Source organism: Apodemus sylvaticus, chromosome 20 (assembly GCF_947179515.1).
Source record: "Apodemus sylvaticus chromosome 20, mApoSyl1.1, whole genome shotgun sequence".
In the NCBI taxonomy this organism is placed as follows: Eukaryota; Metazoa; Chordata; class Mammalia; order Rodentia; family Muridae; genus Apodemus; species Apodemus sylvaticus.
Window position 1 is genome coordinate 46,826,187 of NC_067491.1, and position 18,421 is coordinate 46,844,607.

Here is an 18,421-nt window from a genome sequence, read left to right on the forward strand (position 1 = left end):
TCGAACCCGGGAACCCACGTGGCGAAAGGCGAGAACAGACTCCCTGAAAGTTGTCTTCTCACACCAATCCCCAACATGCACGCATGCAGGCACACACAGAATAAATAAGAGTAATCTAAAATTAATAGTAGAGCCATTTTTCTCGTGCGTCTTTTACAAACACGTAAATCCTCTTTACATTTTAGCCCGCCTGACCATCTGCATGTCAACACAACTCTGAAATAGACGCGGTAATTGGGAAGGCTTCCGACCTTGTTCTCCCCTGAGAGATTTGTTTGTTCTTAGATGTTCGTACGTAGATTAACTACGTACACTTAGTGTATACACATTGTCACTTTTTGTTTGTTTGTTTCTCTCGGCAGCTTTCGCAAAAATCCTCGATCCTGCATATCAGGTGGATAAAGGAGGCAAAGTGAGGTTTGTTGTGGAACTGGCAGACCCAAAGCTGGAGGTGAAATGGTTTAAAAACGGCCAAGAGATTCGACCCAGCACGAAGTAAGTGGGTTTTAAAAGGCTCAGTTAAAATATAAATGAACAATACTTGGACTTAACTTTTATAGAATAAAAGAACTTTGTAGGCATATATTGTCCATCGGTGTGTGTCCTGTCTCATCAGTGTGGTGGTCTCCTCCCCCGTGTGTCTTTATAATGTAAAACTGGATGGAGAGAGGAGAAAGGTGGACATGATGGATTTTGGAATTCTGAAAGTCATAGTGCTAGGTAAAAGAAACTCTGACGTTTTCTAAGGCTTTTCAAGTGAGTCGCAATTATTTTGTGTCACTACATATTATGTGTCATTATCTCAAAGCATTACCAAGCCTCACTTTTAAAAATAATAAAACAGAAATATTTGAAATATACATTTAATAAGCCAGATGAAAATCACATCTCATAAATAGAAGAAGGTTTTTGTTTTGTTTTGTTTTCCCAAAATAACATGAGTTTTTGATAGTGGCTGAACATCTTCTACTTGGGTGCTGTTGGCAGTACCCACAACATTACATCTGAACAGAACTATTTGATGTTAAGATAATGAAAGATAAACCTAAGCCTGTGTTTTATTATGTCCTGTCCCTCTTCCAAAGGGAGAAGTCAAACTGATCACCTGTACCTTGCGGTATTGCTAGCCTGTTACGAAACACTTCACAGAAATCCCCCTCAGTCCCAGAGATTTTCAGTTCCAGTATATCGTTTTAAGTTAAGAAGTGCCACATGCACATTGACAGTCTTTTATCTCAGAAACCTGTCACTTCCAGAATACAGTGAAGTGGTCTCTAGTTTGCCCATGGACTCATACTAAACAGAATGACTTTGAGACGATAATATTTATACCTGGTGTGAAGACGGCCTGGACTCAGACATGATTTTCCTTCGTTAGCCTTACTAGAAATATTCTCACAGTCTTGAATTTGAAAGATTTCCCCAATTTGGTTTTTTTTGCTCAGCTGTGAGAATGTTCGCATGTGCGCCACCATAATCAACACATATAATTAGTATAACATACAATCAGAGTATTTTCTCTCCTTGACCTCTAGTGTTCTGATTCTAAACTTTCTTTTTTAAAATGGATGTGATTTGATTTGTATTAGTGTCTTGACTTGAATGTATATCTGTGTACTGTTGGTGCCAATGGAGGCCAGAAGTTGAGTTACAAATGGTTATGAGCTACCATGTAGGTGCTGGGAATCAAACCCAGGTCCTCTAGAAGAACAGTTCGTGCTCTTAGTGACTGAGCCATCTCACCAGGAGGGAAAATGCTTTCTTAATAGAGAGTAATTGTGATACAATAGGCCCAGTACTTAAGCTTATTTAAGAGACTATATATTTGTTGTTGATCTTATCAATTGAGGTTAGTTATTTCTTAAATTGCACAAGCATTTATTCATCCAACAAAAATATCCTGTGTTCATGGGTTAAAGAATGAAGGAAATATGTATCAATGAATAAGATAATATCTCTGCTGCTTGGTAAAGTACATAATGAATACATAGTCATTTGAAGAATTGTGGAGTTAAAAAAATCTAACACACTCAACCAACTCTATCTTCCCAAAGTGGGTTAAAAAATAACTATATGAGAATTTTTTTTGTATTTACACTGAAAACTTACATGAAAGAAAAGAATAACCAAATAAATAGTATGACACATATTTCCATGTGTCACAAAAATAAAAATGAGCTTTTGTTTGACATTAATTGGACATATAAAATAGGCTGCACAAATAGATCATAACTATATCTTGATGTTCAAGTATTAACAAACTATAAGCCAAATTTACTAGTAAAGAAAATAATAATCAAGGTCTCAAACTATGCCTCCCTCCTCTTTAAAACAGATACATCTTTGAGCACAAAGGAAACGAGAGGATCATGTTTATTAATAACTGTTCACTGACAGATGATTCGGAGTACTATGTGACAGCTGGAGATGAGAAGTGTTCTACTGAGCTCTTTGTAAGAGGTAAAAGGAGATCTTTTCTTGCATTATCAAGGGGCTGGGGCTCTCTCCAAGGGGAGCGGATCCAAACCAACGGTGAGGTAACCCCTTCAGCCCTTCAGCCAAGAGAAGCAGCAGTCGCCTCTCTAGAAACATTTGAGAGATTGTTAAAGATTGGCTCGGTATTGCGACTCCATTACAATGACAGATATCTTGAGTCCTACTTGGTCTTCTGATTTGTAGAAGAAGAGAGAAGCTGAGGGGAGAGAAACAACTCTATACGAAGCTGCCTCATGGTTTTGACTTTAAGCCAAGCTCTGATCTGCAAGATGGATTATTTGAGTTACAGCTTCTGAAACCCAACATATGTTAATGGATAATCCACATTTTGCTTGCTTGGCCAAATAAAAAGCAGCTTCATTAAGATGAGGGCATCATTCACCAGTGTCAGAAGTGCAGCTGGCCCAGCCAGAGGAAGCCAGGTTGACCTTGTTTCCTTTATTAAGCCCTCTAATTACAGACAATCCCATCCCCTCCTTGGCTGAGGGCCAGAATCAAAACCTTCAACACTTTACCCATCCTCCTTCATCCAAAGTGTCCATTGCCTGGTACCTGACTCCATGAAGGCAGGATATTTGGTGTGCATTTTATATACTCTCCAAACCAATAATTTGATCTGAGTAGTTCTGAAGCAGCTGGGAGGGACTGATCCAGTAGGGGCTGATCCAGTAGGGGCTGATCCAGTATCACTAGCTTCTTGGCTTGTCATGAACACAGAGAGAGTCTCACCTCCAATGTGCCCGCTGGATGATGCATTGATGATTCCTTCCCACTGCTGGCATTTCCTCTGTGAACAAACTGGGGTTCAAGATGCAGACTTTGGATATTTTAATGATTTTTTGATTTCCCTTTTTCCAATTAGAGCCTCCCATTATGGTGACTAAGCAGCTGGAAGACATGAACGCTTACTGCGGGGAAAGGGTAGAGTTGGAGGTTGAGGTGTCTGAAGATGATGCCAATGTAAAATGGTAAATGGCTTTGCTGATGCCTGTCTCTCTCTAATAGACAAAACAGCTTCATAACTAATAGAACGCAACACGGGAGTGGCTTCGAAACGTGGAAAGGATCGCAGCCTCTTTTGTACTTGCAGAGATGATAAGCTAAAACATTCTCTGATCTGAATCCTAGAAATCTATGTAGAGATGTTTTGGGAGGCAGGGACTTACTGATAAATGCACCACACACATTCCCCAAGACTTTTTGACTGGAAAGACTATGGGTGTCCTTAAACTTTGTAGCACACCTTACTGGTGTCTAACGTGGAAAAAGTGTAATGTACCTGCTTTCTATTTAAGTCCTCATTGTCGCTGGGAATGAAACCCAGCATGAGAGCACTTGCCTAGCATGTTCAAGGCCCCAGACTCCAACCCTACTGCCTTAAGAATTCAGTTTTCATCTCTTTATTTCTTCAGCTCCCTGGAAATATATGGGAGGCTGAAAATCATCACCTCCTTTCAAAAATTAAAAAAGGGAAAGGGGGCATAGCTTAGTAATCAAGTGAAGTCAACTTATGGGAGATTCTCAGTTGACTACTTCATGCACACACACACACACACACATACACACACATACACACACACTCACATGTACGTGCACGTGAGCAAACAAACAAATACAAATAAAAGCTTGAAGTGGCGGGAACTGAAGAGTCCTTTATTGCATGTTCCATTCAAATTAGCTCAAAATTTAAAACTAGAAGATTTAAGATTATAAAATGAAATACGTTATTAAGAGGGACATAGCAGCCAGGCAGTGGTGGTGCACGCCTGTAATCCCAGCACTCTGGGAGGCAGAGGCAGGCAGATTTCTGAGTTCAAGGCCAGCCTCATCTACAGAGTGAGTTCCAGGACAGCCAGGGCTACACAGAGAAACCCTATCTAAAAAAAAAAAAAAAAAAAAAAAAAGAAAGAAAGAAAGAAAGAAAGAAAGAAAAAGAAACCCCCGATAAAAAACAAAAAACAAAGAGGGATATAGCAAATGCTAGAAGAGGAATCTGTAGTCATTAGCAGAGTCAGATGTATGCTTACTACTGCGTCTGACTGAAGGAGAACAGGCGCTCATGTTCTTCTAATGTGATTTTGTACACAGTCTTGTTACACTATGGATCCATCAGTAGACCTGTTAATGAAGTCCTCCTCTTTAACAAATCCTTTCTGTGTGTCTGGGATCTGTTAGGAACTTTGGAAGAAACTGCAATAAAAACAATAAACTAACATTTATTTCCTGGAATTAAAATTTTTTGCTTTTACAAATATATATATTTGTGAAGTATTTCATATATATGTATGATTTAGTTTGATTATATTTCCTGTTACCCTTCTTTAGAACCTTCCTCTTCCCACTGAACCTTAACCTCTTCCTCCTCCATTTAAATCCATGTTAATTCAGGTTTAAGAATGGTGAAGAGATCTTTCCTGGTCCAAAGTCAAGATACAAAATTAAAGTTGAAGGCAAAAAGCACACTTTGATCATAGAAGGAGCGACGAAGGCTGACAGCGCGGAGTACTCAGCCATGACAACTGGGGGACAGTCATCTGCCAAGCTAAGTGTTGACTGTAAGTAGGGCTCCAGCAGATGTCTTCTACATTGACTTACATGTAGATTGTGTTGAGTAACTCTCCAACTGCTTGATCCGTTACTTGTGGCATCTTGAAATATGTAGAACTGGACCCCACTCTAGCTGAGTGTCATATCAGGTCTCCTAGAAAGGAATCAGTTACTTCATTTAATAATAGAGCATCGGCTGGAGAGATGGCTCAGCAGTTAAGGGCACTGACTGCTCTTCTAGAGGTCCAGAGTTCAAACAACCACATGATGGTTCACAAGTGTCTATAATCTGGTCTATAATGTGACCTGATGTCCTCTTCTGGCATGCAGGGGGACATGCAGACAGATAGAGTACTCATAAACATAAAAATAAATAAATCTTTTAAAAAATAGTAGAGCATCATTTCTGGGGAAAAAGAAAAGTTACCTAGCAGGACTGGAGAGATGACTCAGAAGATAAGACCACCAGCTGCCCTTCCAGAGGTCCTGAGTTCAATTCCTGATAACTACTTGGTAGCATCCCCGAATGGTGGCCCATAACCTTCTCTAGCTCCAATTCCAAGGGGTTTGATACCTTCTTCTGCCCTCCATGGGCCCCAAGCATGCACATGGCATCTATACATACATGTAAGTAAACACTCATTCATATAAAATAAAAACAAGTCTTTTAACAAACAAAACAAAGACCTCATTCAAAAGAACAAAAACTAGTATCATGTATTTTCTCCGTGTTAAATTGTTAGTAAATACAGCACCTTACTTCCAAAGGGTCCGAGATTTGCTTGTGGGCATGGTGTTGGGATCGTGAAGTATCTTTAAGGGCATTGTGAAGTAACACGTGGATTATTTGAAATCAGATGGGCAGGTGTAACCTTAGATGTGAATGGGTGTGTGGTTCATACCCTATGGATGAACAACCATCATCATGGATATTTGAGACGATGGAACTTGTGTTATGCCAAGCTCTGCTCAGTTACCTCTACATCGGAATAAGTTGTCACCTTCAGAGCACGTATTACAGAAGATCTGACAGGGCACTGAGAAATACCGCCACATTAGCTTGTCTGGAGTTTGGGTGTGGATCATAAACGCTCTTTGTCTCTGCAGTGAGACCTCTAAAGATCACAACGCCTCTGACTGATCAGACTGTAAAACTTGGGAAAGAAGTATGTTTGAAGTGTGAAATCTCTGAAAATGTGCCAGGGAAATGGACAAAAAATGGCCTCCCTGTTCAGGAGAGTGACCGTCTGAAGGTTGTCCACAAGGGAAGGTAAGTAAACCAGGTGGGCCGTCCACTGGAATTAGCCACATTCACTTTTCTCCTTCCTGAATGATGTTTCCACTGGCTCGTGAAAGAGTAGGGAGATGGGCTATCTCTAGTCAAGTAAGAACTGGTGAATGCTTTGCTGTAAACCACATCCTGTTCCAGATCTTCTATCTATACCTCATACTATGGTGTATCATCCAAAACCTATCAATTGCACCATCTAAACCTGTGGTCACAGGAGTGACTGTGTGCATTCTAGTGGAAAACCTGACAGATTACCAGCTGGCACAAATGTTCAGTAAGATATTGAGAGACCATAGGTTTGGACTGATGGGAGCTAGCAAACCCATGTTGAAGGTCCACTCTACTTTGCCCTAACCAAGTTGTATATCTAACTTTGTAGAAATTAATGAGGAATAATACCAAGCCCTTGAATAGGACACATTGAGTTAATGTGATGCTTTAACCTTTAAAGGAAAGTAACTTGGGGAGAGCATACATTTTGTCGTCCGTTGCTGCATCTCCTGCTCTTTTTAATACCAACCTTCTCTGCATAGTTTATTGGGGGCACTCATTCTATTTTATAGCACGGTGTGTTGCCTGATTCCAGAACGCAAATAATTGTCAATTAAGATCCTTATTTCATGGGGCTGGAGAAATGGTTCAGTGGTAAAGAGCACTGGTTGCTTTTTTAGAGGATCAGTGTTCAATTCCCAGCACCCACATGGTGGTTCAAAGTTTCAAAGGATCCGATGCCCTCTTCTGGCCTCTATAGGCACTGCATGTACAGTTATCAGACTTTATACAATGAGAAGATCCACAGGCTCCATCCAATCCTCACTGATCCGTGGCCCATACACTTAACAACTATTAAAGTCAGTGTTTTCCTTTGTGATTTCTCCTATATTTAAAGGTGCTGTATTTTGTTCTTTTTGAACTTATGAGAATAATGGACACTTGCATATATAATAAGCAGGTTGTATTTGTAGAAATACTTTCATATGATCCAAACCAGATCTGACTTGGGTCAGTACATTAAATAGACACACACACACACACACACACACACACCCTGTCCCTCTCTTTCTCCCTATCCTCTATGAAATAAGTGAAGGATAAAGGACAGATGTCTCTTCAGTGTGGGTCATGTATACGCTACACCCTTGCAAAGTGCTAGACATGCGGTTTTCTTCCTTCTTTAGAATCCACAAGTTAGTCATAGCCAATGCTCTCACTGAAGATGAAGGTGAATATGTATTCACACCAGATGCCTACAATGTTCCTTTGTCTGCCAAAGTTCACGTCATCGGTGAGTAGATCAAAGGAATTGTTGTGTAGCTGTCCACTGGTTTGCTTACCTTGGACTCCAATGCGTGAAAAACAATGTGACTTAAAAGATACATCAAGAGCTATTATTCATTGTAAGTAGTTGATTTTTAAATATGACAAGAAGCAGTTTTATAGGGTACCAAGCATGAACTGCAATGACAACTCGTGTGTGTGTGTGTGTGTGTGTGTGTGTGTGTGTGTGTGTGAGTGCCACTAGCCAAAATACCACCTGGAAATGTCTGTGTGATAACAAAAGCCCTGATGACTATTCCAGACCCTCCCAAGATCATCTTGGATGGCCTGGATGCTGATAACACAGTGACAGTGATTGCTGGAAGCAAGCTTCGTCTGGAGATTCCTGTCACAGGGGAACCTCCTCCCAAAGCCATCTGGAGCCGAGCAGATAAGGTTGGTTACCCGTGCATGCCCACGACAGCTGCACACAAGCACGGGTGTGCACATGACCCGATCCTCTCCTCCCCCCCTTGACCCTGTGATTGAGGTGCAGGAAAAAGGCCCAGATTGATGTGTGTGCTACAGTCAGGTGTACGTGCCTTGAATCCCAACACTGGAAACAAATACAGGCAGATGTCTGTGAGTTGGAAGCTAGCCTGGCCTAAATAATGGGTTCTGTGACAGTCAAAGCTACAGTCAAAGAGTGAGGCACTGTCTCAAAACACACACACACACACACACACACACACACAGAGAGAGAGAGAGAGAGAGAGAGAGAGAGAGAGAGAGAGAGAGAGAGAGAGAGAGAGAGAGAGAGAGGTTGGGAGAGGGAGAGAGAGAAACAAACAAAAAAAACAGCCCACAAAAAAAAAAGATCATTATAGGTATAATTCCTCTGAAAAGAGAATAAAAGCTGATTTTCGGATGAATCTATGAATCGTTTGTTTTTATATTTCTAGCCACCTTATTTGGCTAAGCATGATTTTGTGACTTAGGAACATACTTCCACCTTATATTCCATGGATGTCATGGGGCAGGAAGGAAGAGAAGCAGTAAACCGAGGAACGAAATCACTTTGCATAGTAAAATGGGCCGTGGAAATTACAGAGGAGAGCTAAGCTGGGTGTGGTGTCCCATTCCATACCAGTGACACTGAGTAAGAGAGGAGTATTCAAGGACAGCAAAGGCTACTATTACACACACACACACACACACACAAAACAAAAAACCAGAAAGTATACCAGTGATAGAACCAGGCAGACAGTCACCAAAGCCTCTGTGGCTGACAGTAGGAAACCCCGTCCATGAATTCGGAAGCACCAAGGTCAAGGACAGAGAATGAGCTTAATGTGCGGGAGACCTAGAAAGCCACTGCTACAGGGACGCATAGGCAGGAGAAAACAAAAGATGGGGGTGGGGTGGGGAAGAGGGGTAAAGTATTTCAGTTTAAGTAATCCCTAGCTTTCTGGAGTGGGGAGGAGGGAATTAAAAGCAGAACATAAGATGTTTACTTCCGGCAAAATGGAACCGCAGGAACCCAACTGAAATTCTCACATACATAGAGTAATCCCCAAATTGACAAAATTGTGTGAACAGTTATTTTTCTGGACATTGGAACTAGTTTAAGTTATGAAACGTGATGGCTCGGAATATGACAGTAAGTGAGGGAATCCTACACTGCCTTGCTTACTTCCTTGGGGGAGTTCTCCAGTGGTGGCTGCAGTGGGGATGGGGGGGGCGGGGGGGTCTTACAAGTAGAGCCTTTGCCTGACATGTATGAGACTCTGGGTCTCGTTCCTAGCAGAGGAAAGGGGAAGGGGGAGAATATTTAAATTCCAGGTAATGTACAAGGAGTAAACACCCAGATAGAACCTAAAGATTGTTTAGGGTGTTTTTTTTTTCCTACAAGAAGCCCAAGGAGGCAAGAGTTGCTGCAAGGAGTGGAAAGTTGCTCAGATCAAGCCCTGGGGCTCTTGGACCACCGTGGTGACACATGCCTTTATTCCCTGTACTCTGGAGGCAGTGAATTCAAGGCTGGTCTGGTCTACATAGTTCCAGAGAGTACGAGGCTTAGGAGATCAGAGGTTGGGGATGTAACTCAGCGGTTTAAGAATTTAACATAGCAGAAGTAGAAGAGCACTGCAGACAACTCAGCTTTTCTCTGCCAGTTGGGATCAGTCATTCTTCCACATCCTTATCTGAAGTGGAAACTTGAGGCTGAGAGATGGCTCAGTGGTTAAGAGCACTTTGTTGCTCTTGCAAAGAACCCAGGAGTCTGTTCCCAACACCTACATAGCAGCTAACAACCATCTATAACTCCAGCTCCAGGAGATCTGACGTCTTCTGACTCTCGGGAGCACTTCATATACATGGTGCATAGACATGCAGGCAAGACAACATACACATAAAAGTGAATACATCTTTAAAAATGGAAACGTCATATTAAGTGGCGTGGAAGATTATCCTTGCACCATTTCCCAACACCGCTCACCCACCACCATGCTTTTTGGTTTTTGTGTTTTGCCTTGTTTGTTTTGGGAGACTAGATCTCACTATGTGTCTCTGACTGGCCTTGAACTTGCTAAGTGGAACAGTCTGATCTCAAACTCAGAGATCAGCCACCAGAGTGCTGGGGTTAAAGATGAGTGTTCCTTTCCTGGCCCTTTCAGTGTTTTCCTATTTTTTCTAAGGCATCCATGCAAATGAAAACTATGAGTCTCTGATATGAGTTGGTGTCCCAAAAATGAGCCCTTCTACCCTTGTATTTCTCCATCCTCCGGCTTCCTCTTAGGAAAGCTTCTAGTTCCTGGGCTTTTGAATCCAGCCCTGGTTCTCTGCACCTCAGCAGTGTAGGCTTGAGCCCATGAAGTCTGGGTTTCCTCCTGTGTAGATGGAGAAGATTGACCTGACAATGTATTCCTTGGGCACTCAGGGCTGCCTGGTTGGGGTCCTCAGATACTCTAGAGTGGCTCTTGTCTGTCCATCACCATGTGTTTGCCTCCTCCCCTCCCCCCCAATCAGGCTATTATGGAGGGCAGTGGTCGGATCAGGGCCGAGTCCTACCCTGACAGCAGCACGCTGGTCATAGATGTGGCAGAGAGAGATGACTCCGGTGTGTACAACATAAATCTGAAAAATGAAGCTGGAGAGGCGCATGCAAGCATCAAGATTAAGGTCGTGGGTAAGGTCTCCAGGGAAACAAACCCCCTAGACTCTGACGGGAGGAAACCACACGCAGATTTATTTTACCAACCAGCATCACTCTTTCTACCTGTGTTGTTTTTCTCTCCCTGTTACCTTCCTTCCTCTTATGTTTCTCCTCTGTTTTCTCATCTAGAGGACTTCTCACTGGAGAAACTAAATAGTTAGGGGTGTTTGGGACTATTGGTTATACCTCTACAAAGTTGCCACCCCTTTGGGTGCCCTTCAAAATTCTTTAAAAACTTTTTTCACAGCGAAGATATAATTATATTATTTTACCTCTTTTCCTCCACCCAGACATTTCCCATGCCCTGTAACTCCCTCTCAATTTCATGGACACACACACACAACTCCCTCTCAATTTCATGGACACACACACACCTACATAAGTAGAAGTACACCCTGTGTGGTTTCAGGACTGACCACTTGGTGTTAGATAACCAATCAGGGGCCTCCTCCCTGGGGAAGAATATTTCTCCCATTCTCAGCATCTCTTAGTTGTCTGTGTAGTTCTTTGTGTATGGATGGAGCCCCATGTACTGGTGTTGTACTTGTTTGGGTCTTGTTTTGGGGTGAGGCTTCCCTGTTTTCTAGGAGACACAATCTCACAGCAGATGCCCTGCTCCTCTGTCTCTTACAATCTTTCTGTCCCCTCTTCTGCAATGTTCCCAGAGTCTTAGGTTTTAGGCTTATATTGTGGATGTGTCAACCAGTGCTGGACATCCCGTGCTCTTCTGCATTTGAACAGCTGTGGTAGTTGCAAAGAGAAGTATTCTTTCCTGCACTGAGAGAACTAATTTGTGGGCATAAGGATAAGTAGTTAGATGCAGTTAGGAATGGCACTGATTTAGTGAAATGCCAGTAGTGGGTTCTCCTCTGAGACTCATGACCTCACTAGCTCTGGGTAGTTGCTTTTAGGCACCAGTTAAAGGTCACTGAAACATAATTGCTAATTTCCTGCATCAGCCATTTTGAGGAATGGTAACCCAATACATTGGTCCTTAGCTTTCTAAATGCATTTCTCTCAGCCAAAACCCAGTGACATGAGTCTATCTGACTATTAATGTTCTAGATTATCCTGAACCCCTCTTCTCACTTTAGATTTCCTTGAGGAACCACTATCCCAACGTGACTCCAAATTAGTTACTTTTTCAAAAGCTTTACTATACCTTAGCATAGTGTCTTGCCAATTCTGAGTTGAATTATTCCTCCACTGAACATCTTGCATCTTCTTTTTGATATAAAATTGACAATAATTAGTCCTTGGTTTCCCTCTGCTGGAAGTTAGTTTTGTAATAAAAAAAACTATATCTAACATTTAGGTGATAATTTCTTCTCACCACTTTCAGAGTAAAGAACAGGGGTGTCTGGTTCCAAGTAGAATGCATCCTCTAATGTGATGATTCTCAAGGATTTGTAGATATTGTTATGTTTATTTTCACTGATCTTTTCCCCCTTATATAGGCATGATATTTTAGGACCACTTTATTGGATTCGCCTTACAACCCCCAATGCTAGGTAAGAGAGAAAGTTATAGAAAAAAAGGTGTCATAGACTTCTTTAGACTACTTCTTGTTGATTAGGGGTGTCAAGTTCCTTAGGGCAAGTTCAGTCTTCATCTTGAGGATATCCAGTTTCTTCTTCTCATCTTTTTGCTCAACTGCAGCAACAGGAACCACCAGCAGCAACTGCAGCAGCCTCTTCAGATGGGATGCATGCCCCAGTCCCTCTTAGGGGCTCTAGCATTTATACCCTCTGAAAAGTTCACGAAGTTCCAAATGTAAACTGTCTGCAGCTAGGCAAAAGTCACTCCCCTACTAGAGTGCAAGGCAAATCATAATCACCTGCTGTGAAGCAGCCTCTAATCCCACACCTGGGATTAAAACAAAAACATATTCACATTACATAACTGGGTTTTTAAAGAAACCAAAATTCTCACTACACGGTTACCCTGTATGACTTTTTGTCCAAGTTAGTTTTTAATGTATTTCAGAAAAACAACAAGTTGGAACCAGGTTCTGACCCAAACCCCTGTTTTTTCTATTAACATTTTTCTGTTCTACTACAGATATCCCTGATCCTCCAGTGGCACCAAATGTGACGGAAGTGGGAGATGACTGGTGCATCATGAACTGGGAGCCTCCTGTCTATGATGGAGGGTCTCCAATCTTAGGTAATCACACACTGATCAGCCCAGGTTACTGCCAGTGCAGTTGGCTTTCTCTTAAAGCATCTTAGAACAGAATAAATTCTGGAAATGGAACCTAGGAAAAAGTCTCTTGAATTGGTAGAGTCCTGGCCTACCATAAAGAAGGCTCTGGACTCAACTCTTAGTACTGCCAAGGCAGAAGAGGAAGAGATGGTGCTTATTATGCTATCACTTCAAACAGCTGTTGCAATTGAAATGTCTATTGTGATGTTCTGATTCCTTGGGATGTGAACAGCTTCATTACATGTCCCCTGAGCCTGTCTTTTTCTCGATTATTTTCTCTTTTCACTCAACAACTAATTCTGAGACAGCTCTGAGTCTAACTCCCACTGTTCTGGTCGGTAACTACCATACCTAGGGTTGTGTGTTAGTTAATGTTCTATTGCTCTGAAGAGACACCATGACCAAGGCAACTCTTATAAAAGCAAGAATTTAATTGGGGGCTTGCTTACAATTTGAGTGGGTTTGTCCATGATCATCATGGTGGGAAGCAGACAGGTATGGTACTGGAACAGTAGCTGAGAACTTTTAATCCTGATCTGTATCCAGCAGGCTGGGAGTTGGGCCTGATATAAGCTTTTGAAACTTCAGAGTCTACTCCTAGTGATGCATCTCCTCAAACAAGGTCCTGCCTCCTAATCCTTCCCAAACAGTTCTACTAACTGACTAAGCATTCAAACATGGGAGCTAATGGGGGTTGTTCGCCAAACCACCACAGGTTGTATCATGAAGGAATTTTTTATCATTAAATTCTTAGAAGAATTTGCTTCCTTAATGAGGAAATAATTCTTCTATAGCTAGAAATAAAATTCACAAAACTGATTTTTTTTCTCTTCTTATGTCCATTGCTGTAACCTTCTGGGCTCTTGGATGCTCAACCACAGTAACTAAGTTGCTAGGAGCTGCAGGTCTCTGACTCATTTTTCTTCCTTTTCTGGTACATTTTTTCTTTTACTTACTTTCTTTCTTTCTTTCTCTCTCTCTTTTCTTCTTTTCTTTTTTTTCTCTCTTTCTCTTTCTTTCTTTCTTCCTTCCTTTCTTTTCTTTCTTTCTTTCTTTTTTCTTTCTTTCTTTCTTTCTTTCTTTCTTTCTTTTTTTCTTTCTTTCTTTCTTTCTTTCTTTCTTTCTTTCTTTCTTTCTTTCTTTCTTTCTTTCTTTCTTTCTTTCTCAAGACAGGGTTTCACTGTGTAGCCCTGGCTGTCCTGGAACTCACTCTGTAGACCAGGCTGGCCTCAAACTCAGAAATCCACCTGTTTCTGCCTCCCAAGTGCTGGGATTAAAGGCGTGCGCCACCACTGCCCAGCCATTTTTTTCTATTCCTATTATTTCATCTGTATTTTACAGAATTCAGAGTTGTGTCCTCTAATTTCTAACAACTAGTTGAAAGGGGGGCATTAAAGTGTAAATGTACTTGGCTATTTCACTCAGCCTACTTAGAATGTACAAAGTCTTCAGAACGACAGCCTAATAAGGTTTCACTTTGGAGTCTCTTTTGCACGCCTACAGGATACTTCATTGAGAGGAAAAAGAAGCAAAGCTCCAGGTGGATGAGACTCAATTTCGATCTCTGCAAAGAGACAACATTTGAGCCCAAGAAGATGATTGAAGGCGTGGCCTACGAGGTCCGCATCTTTGCGGTCAACGCCATCGGCATCTCCAAGCCCAGTATGCCGTCCAAGCCCTTTGTCCCTTTGGGTGAGTCCTCTGTCGTAGACATCACTGCCCCAGATTGTTACAGCTTTCCCTCTGACGTCTAAGCTGGACTGGACCTGGAGCTTCTGAGAGCGGTAGGGTGGGTGGGAGGCCAGTCAGGGTTAAGGGCAATATTATAAGAACTTTGAAACTGACTTTGGAGGAGTTGACATCTTCAGAATGGAGGCCCTGGAATTCATTTCCAGAACTCCAGTGGGAGCTGTGGGTGGCTCCCATTACCACTCCCGGATCTAACCATGTGGCTGGGTCTGTGAGACTGCGGTCCACTCTCCTTCCTAAAGTATCATAGACCAAGCTATATTTCACAGTGAACCTCTTTGCTTTATAACTGCATCTTAGTTTATGACAGCATCTTAAATTTATCTATGAAACATGCAAAAAATGTCCAGGGAAGGCAAATGAAAGATAAGCTGTCTCCACTATTTTACCATATTAAAGTGTTTCTTAAGAAACAGGAAATTCAGCTGAGCGTGGTGGTGCATACCTTTAATTCCAGCACTTAGGAGATTGAGGTATATGTTTCTCTGAGAGTTCAAGGCCAGCCTGGTCTACAAAGTGAGTTCCAGGATAGCCAGGGCTGTTATACAGAGAAATCCCTGTCTTCACCCACCCACCTACCCACCCCAAAAAAAAGAAAAAAGAAAGAAATGGGAAATTCAGTATAAGTGTTTGCCTTATAAGTACAAGTCTATGGGCTGGAAAACGGCTCGGTGATTAAGAGCAGGTATTGCTATTGCAGAGGACCCGAGTCTGATCCAGCATCCACATGGGGAAAGCTCGTAGTTACTTCTAACCAGTTCTGGGGGATCGGACAATTCTTTTGAACGCCAGGCACCTGCATGCATGTACCCATAACCCCCCCCCACATATATACACTTATTTAAAATTATAAATATTCAAAATTATAGGGCTATGGGAGTTTTACTTAGATCATTATTAGATCCCCGAAATTGATTTCTCTAAGTCCCTCTCATACAAACATTTCAAACTGGAAAAAGAGTGTGGCAGTCTTTCCAAGACTCTTTTCAATCAGACATTTGGCTTACATGTGGCCAGGCTCCGGGCATTCTCAATGAGTACGAGTAAGGCCCGGAGCTTCCCTGTGTATTTTCAGTGGCATCCCAGTTGTCTTATCACAGATGTTCGCTCTGTCATGGCCCTGTACTCACGGCTGCTTCTTCTGACCTCCATCTCTTTAGCTGTGACCAGCCCTCCTACTCTTCTGGCTGTCGACTCCGTGACGGACTCGTCGGTGACGATGAAGTGGAGGCCACCAGATCAGATTGGCGCAGCAGGTTTAGATGGCTATGTGCTAGAGTATTGCCTTGAAGGAAGTAAGTACTTCTAGACGTTACAGAATACCGTCAGCGCTAGGTGAGATATGCCTCGCTTTCTTTTGTCTTTCTTGGGAAATCATTGCTGCAACACCACTGTGCTGGCATAGGGCAGCAGTCCTTTGCCAACATTTCCGGGACTTCGATTTCTAGATTGGGTGCAGCTTTGGAATGCCACTGAGCAGTGAAAGTCTGCTTATAGGCAAGCACGGAGGAGAAACCAACCAGCATCTCCTTCCTTCTTAAAGAGAGGAATCATAGAAATAAATGCTTAATTTTAAGGAGATAGGATTAAATCCCAGAGAGAATGATGCACTCAGCATGTGGCAGTAATTTAAGGCTTGAGTATATAAAAATTAAATTCTGGAGGAGAAAGAAAAGAGCCCAAAGAACCCCCTGATTAAATTAAAAGAGAGAGAAAGAAAATGTCACAGGAAACCAGAACAAAAAAGGTGTGACATTCACTCGTTGCCTATTGTTTTTTTCATTTCCTGCTTGCCGTGACCAGAAGAAAATGACATTTGAAAATGAATCGTGGGTATAACTCAGTAGTGGGGCATTTGCCTAGAGTATTATAGGCTCTGGGTTCTATCCTAAATAGGAAAAAGAAAGAAAAGAGAGAGGAAAAAGGAAGTAAAAAGGAAGGGGAAAGGAAGGAAGGAAGAGGGAAAGAAGGAAAGGAAGGAAGGAAGGAGGAGGAAAGGAAAAAGGAAGAAAGGAAGGGGAAAGAAGGAAAGGAAAGGAAAGGAAAGGAAAGGAAAGGAAGGGAGGAAGGAAGGGAGGAAGGAAGGGAGGAAGGACAGACAGACAATAGGGTATAAGACAGAATCAGCCTGCCTCTAGACTCAGGTTCCACTCCGACTGAGAGCAGACAAACATCTCCCCAAAGAGGCTTACTGAGTTCCCACAAAACAAAGGCCAAGAATTAACCTCTAAAAAACCATTCTTTGGACCTCAAACTTTAACACTGAAGTTCCCCTTGAAGCAAAGAAGCAATACCTTTCTTTGAGAATCAAGAACGTCAACACTGATAGATGTCCCTGGAGGAAAACCACTGTGGAGAAGAAACTCACGGAGAGAAAACTGTTGAAATCCCAGTGTGTACTGCAGCCCTGGCAGGAGTGACAGCTACCACTCAGGAAGAAGTGTGGTTGAGGATGAAGCACCCGGGTGTCTTTACTCCACTTGATATGCTTTCTCCAGGCTTCCTTCCGAAGGCCCTTGATCCAAAACCAGCGCGGGGGGGGGGGGGGGCGTTAAAAGAAAAAGGCCCAGGGTTAACCCAGCCAGGGAAGTGGGCGTTGTGACTTACACAACAAGAAAATCCTCCGGCCTCTCTGAGTATGGCTTATTTGCATCCCGCTGTCCTGGGCGATCCATTCTGCTATTTAGACAGCCCAGCCAGCAGGATCTCTTAACCTTACATGTCATGAGGCTTCTGAACAACAACCTTCTGTATGTGAATGAAACGGAGCAAATTCTTTACTCTTTTCTTTCTGATAGGTTTAAAACGTAAGAAGATACAGCAAAATGATAGATGGCTGTCATTTTGATGTTACCCACCTTAGATAAAATACAACGAACTGTATTTTACGTCATCTGTGTGTGGTCTGTGTAGATATATATGTATATGAGGATATACATATGTATATGTACACGGTCATTATGTATATATTTGCCACATAACATGTCGGAATTAGCTTTCTATGGAAACTCTTTCATAACGCGTATCTTTCTCCTTGTCGGTCCTTGTTTTCTTAATGTGGCTGCCTGATTCTTCATTCTCTTTTAATGGCTGCTCTTCTCCAGAACTAATTTTCTCAAGTGTTTAATGCTTTTGGATATGTCAGGTTTATTCTATAAAAGAAGTCTTATATATAAGGTTGTGTGCATTTTTTTTATTATCATTCTGCCCTTTCTATTTTATTTTTAATGCCTGAAGCGTTTTATTCCTACTTTCTTCCCTCATTCCAGTTCATCCTTTTCCCCTGTCTCAAAAAACCAAAACCAAAACAAAAACCAAAACAAAAACAAAAAAAACAAAAAACAGTTCATCCTTTTCTTAAAATACACCTCACACATCAGTAAACAGCGTCCATACTGCCTTCCCCACCCTCCGGCATCCTTCTTTCTGTTCCCCTGAGTTAGCGTAGCCTGGATGTGAGGAGATGGGCTATTTTTGTGCCCCTCCCATCTTGTTTTCTCTCTTATCTGTCCTTTGTTCTTCTGATTTTTCCTCATCTCTGTTTCACTTTCCCATCCACCGAGTCTTCAGTAGGAAACTAGCATAATGACTAGCAAACAGACCTTTGCTGAAAGATGTGTCTTTTTTTCAAAGTCATGGGTAACTTTTATCATCCACATGCCCTC

The 18,421-nt window shown here is 42.1% G+C and overlaps 1 protein-coding gene across 1 annotated transcript in view; it reads left to right on the forward strand.

Moving 5' to 3' along the window:
- Positions 1–18,421, forward strand: part of Mybpc1 (myosin binding protein C1) — a 63,248-nt gene that overhangs the window by 26,262 nt on the left and 18,565 nt on the right. Inside the window, exons 12-22 of the mRNA XM_052165055.1 lie at positions 363–495; positions 2,336–2,460; positions 3,359–3,464; positions 4,885–5,051; positions 6,151–6,313; positions 7,513–7,619; positions 7,914–8,047; positions 10,616–10,775; positions 12,864–12,968; positions 14,511–14,699; positions 15,917–16,051. Of these exons, the coding sequence (XP_052021015.1) occupies positions 363–495; positions 2,336–2,460; positions 3,359–3,464; positions 4,885–5,051; positions 6,151–6,313; positions 7,513–7,619; positions 7,914–8,047; positions 10,616–10,775; positions 12,864–12,968; positions 14,511–14,699; positions 15,917–16,051 (1,524 nt within the window). The remainder of the gene's footprint in view (positions 1–362; positions 496–2,335; positions 2,461–3,358; positions 3,465–4,884; positions 5,052–6,150; positions 6,314–7,512; positions 7,620–7,913; positions 8,048–10,615; positions 10,776–12,863; positions 12,969–14,510; positions 14,700–15,916; positions 16,052–18,421) is intronic.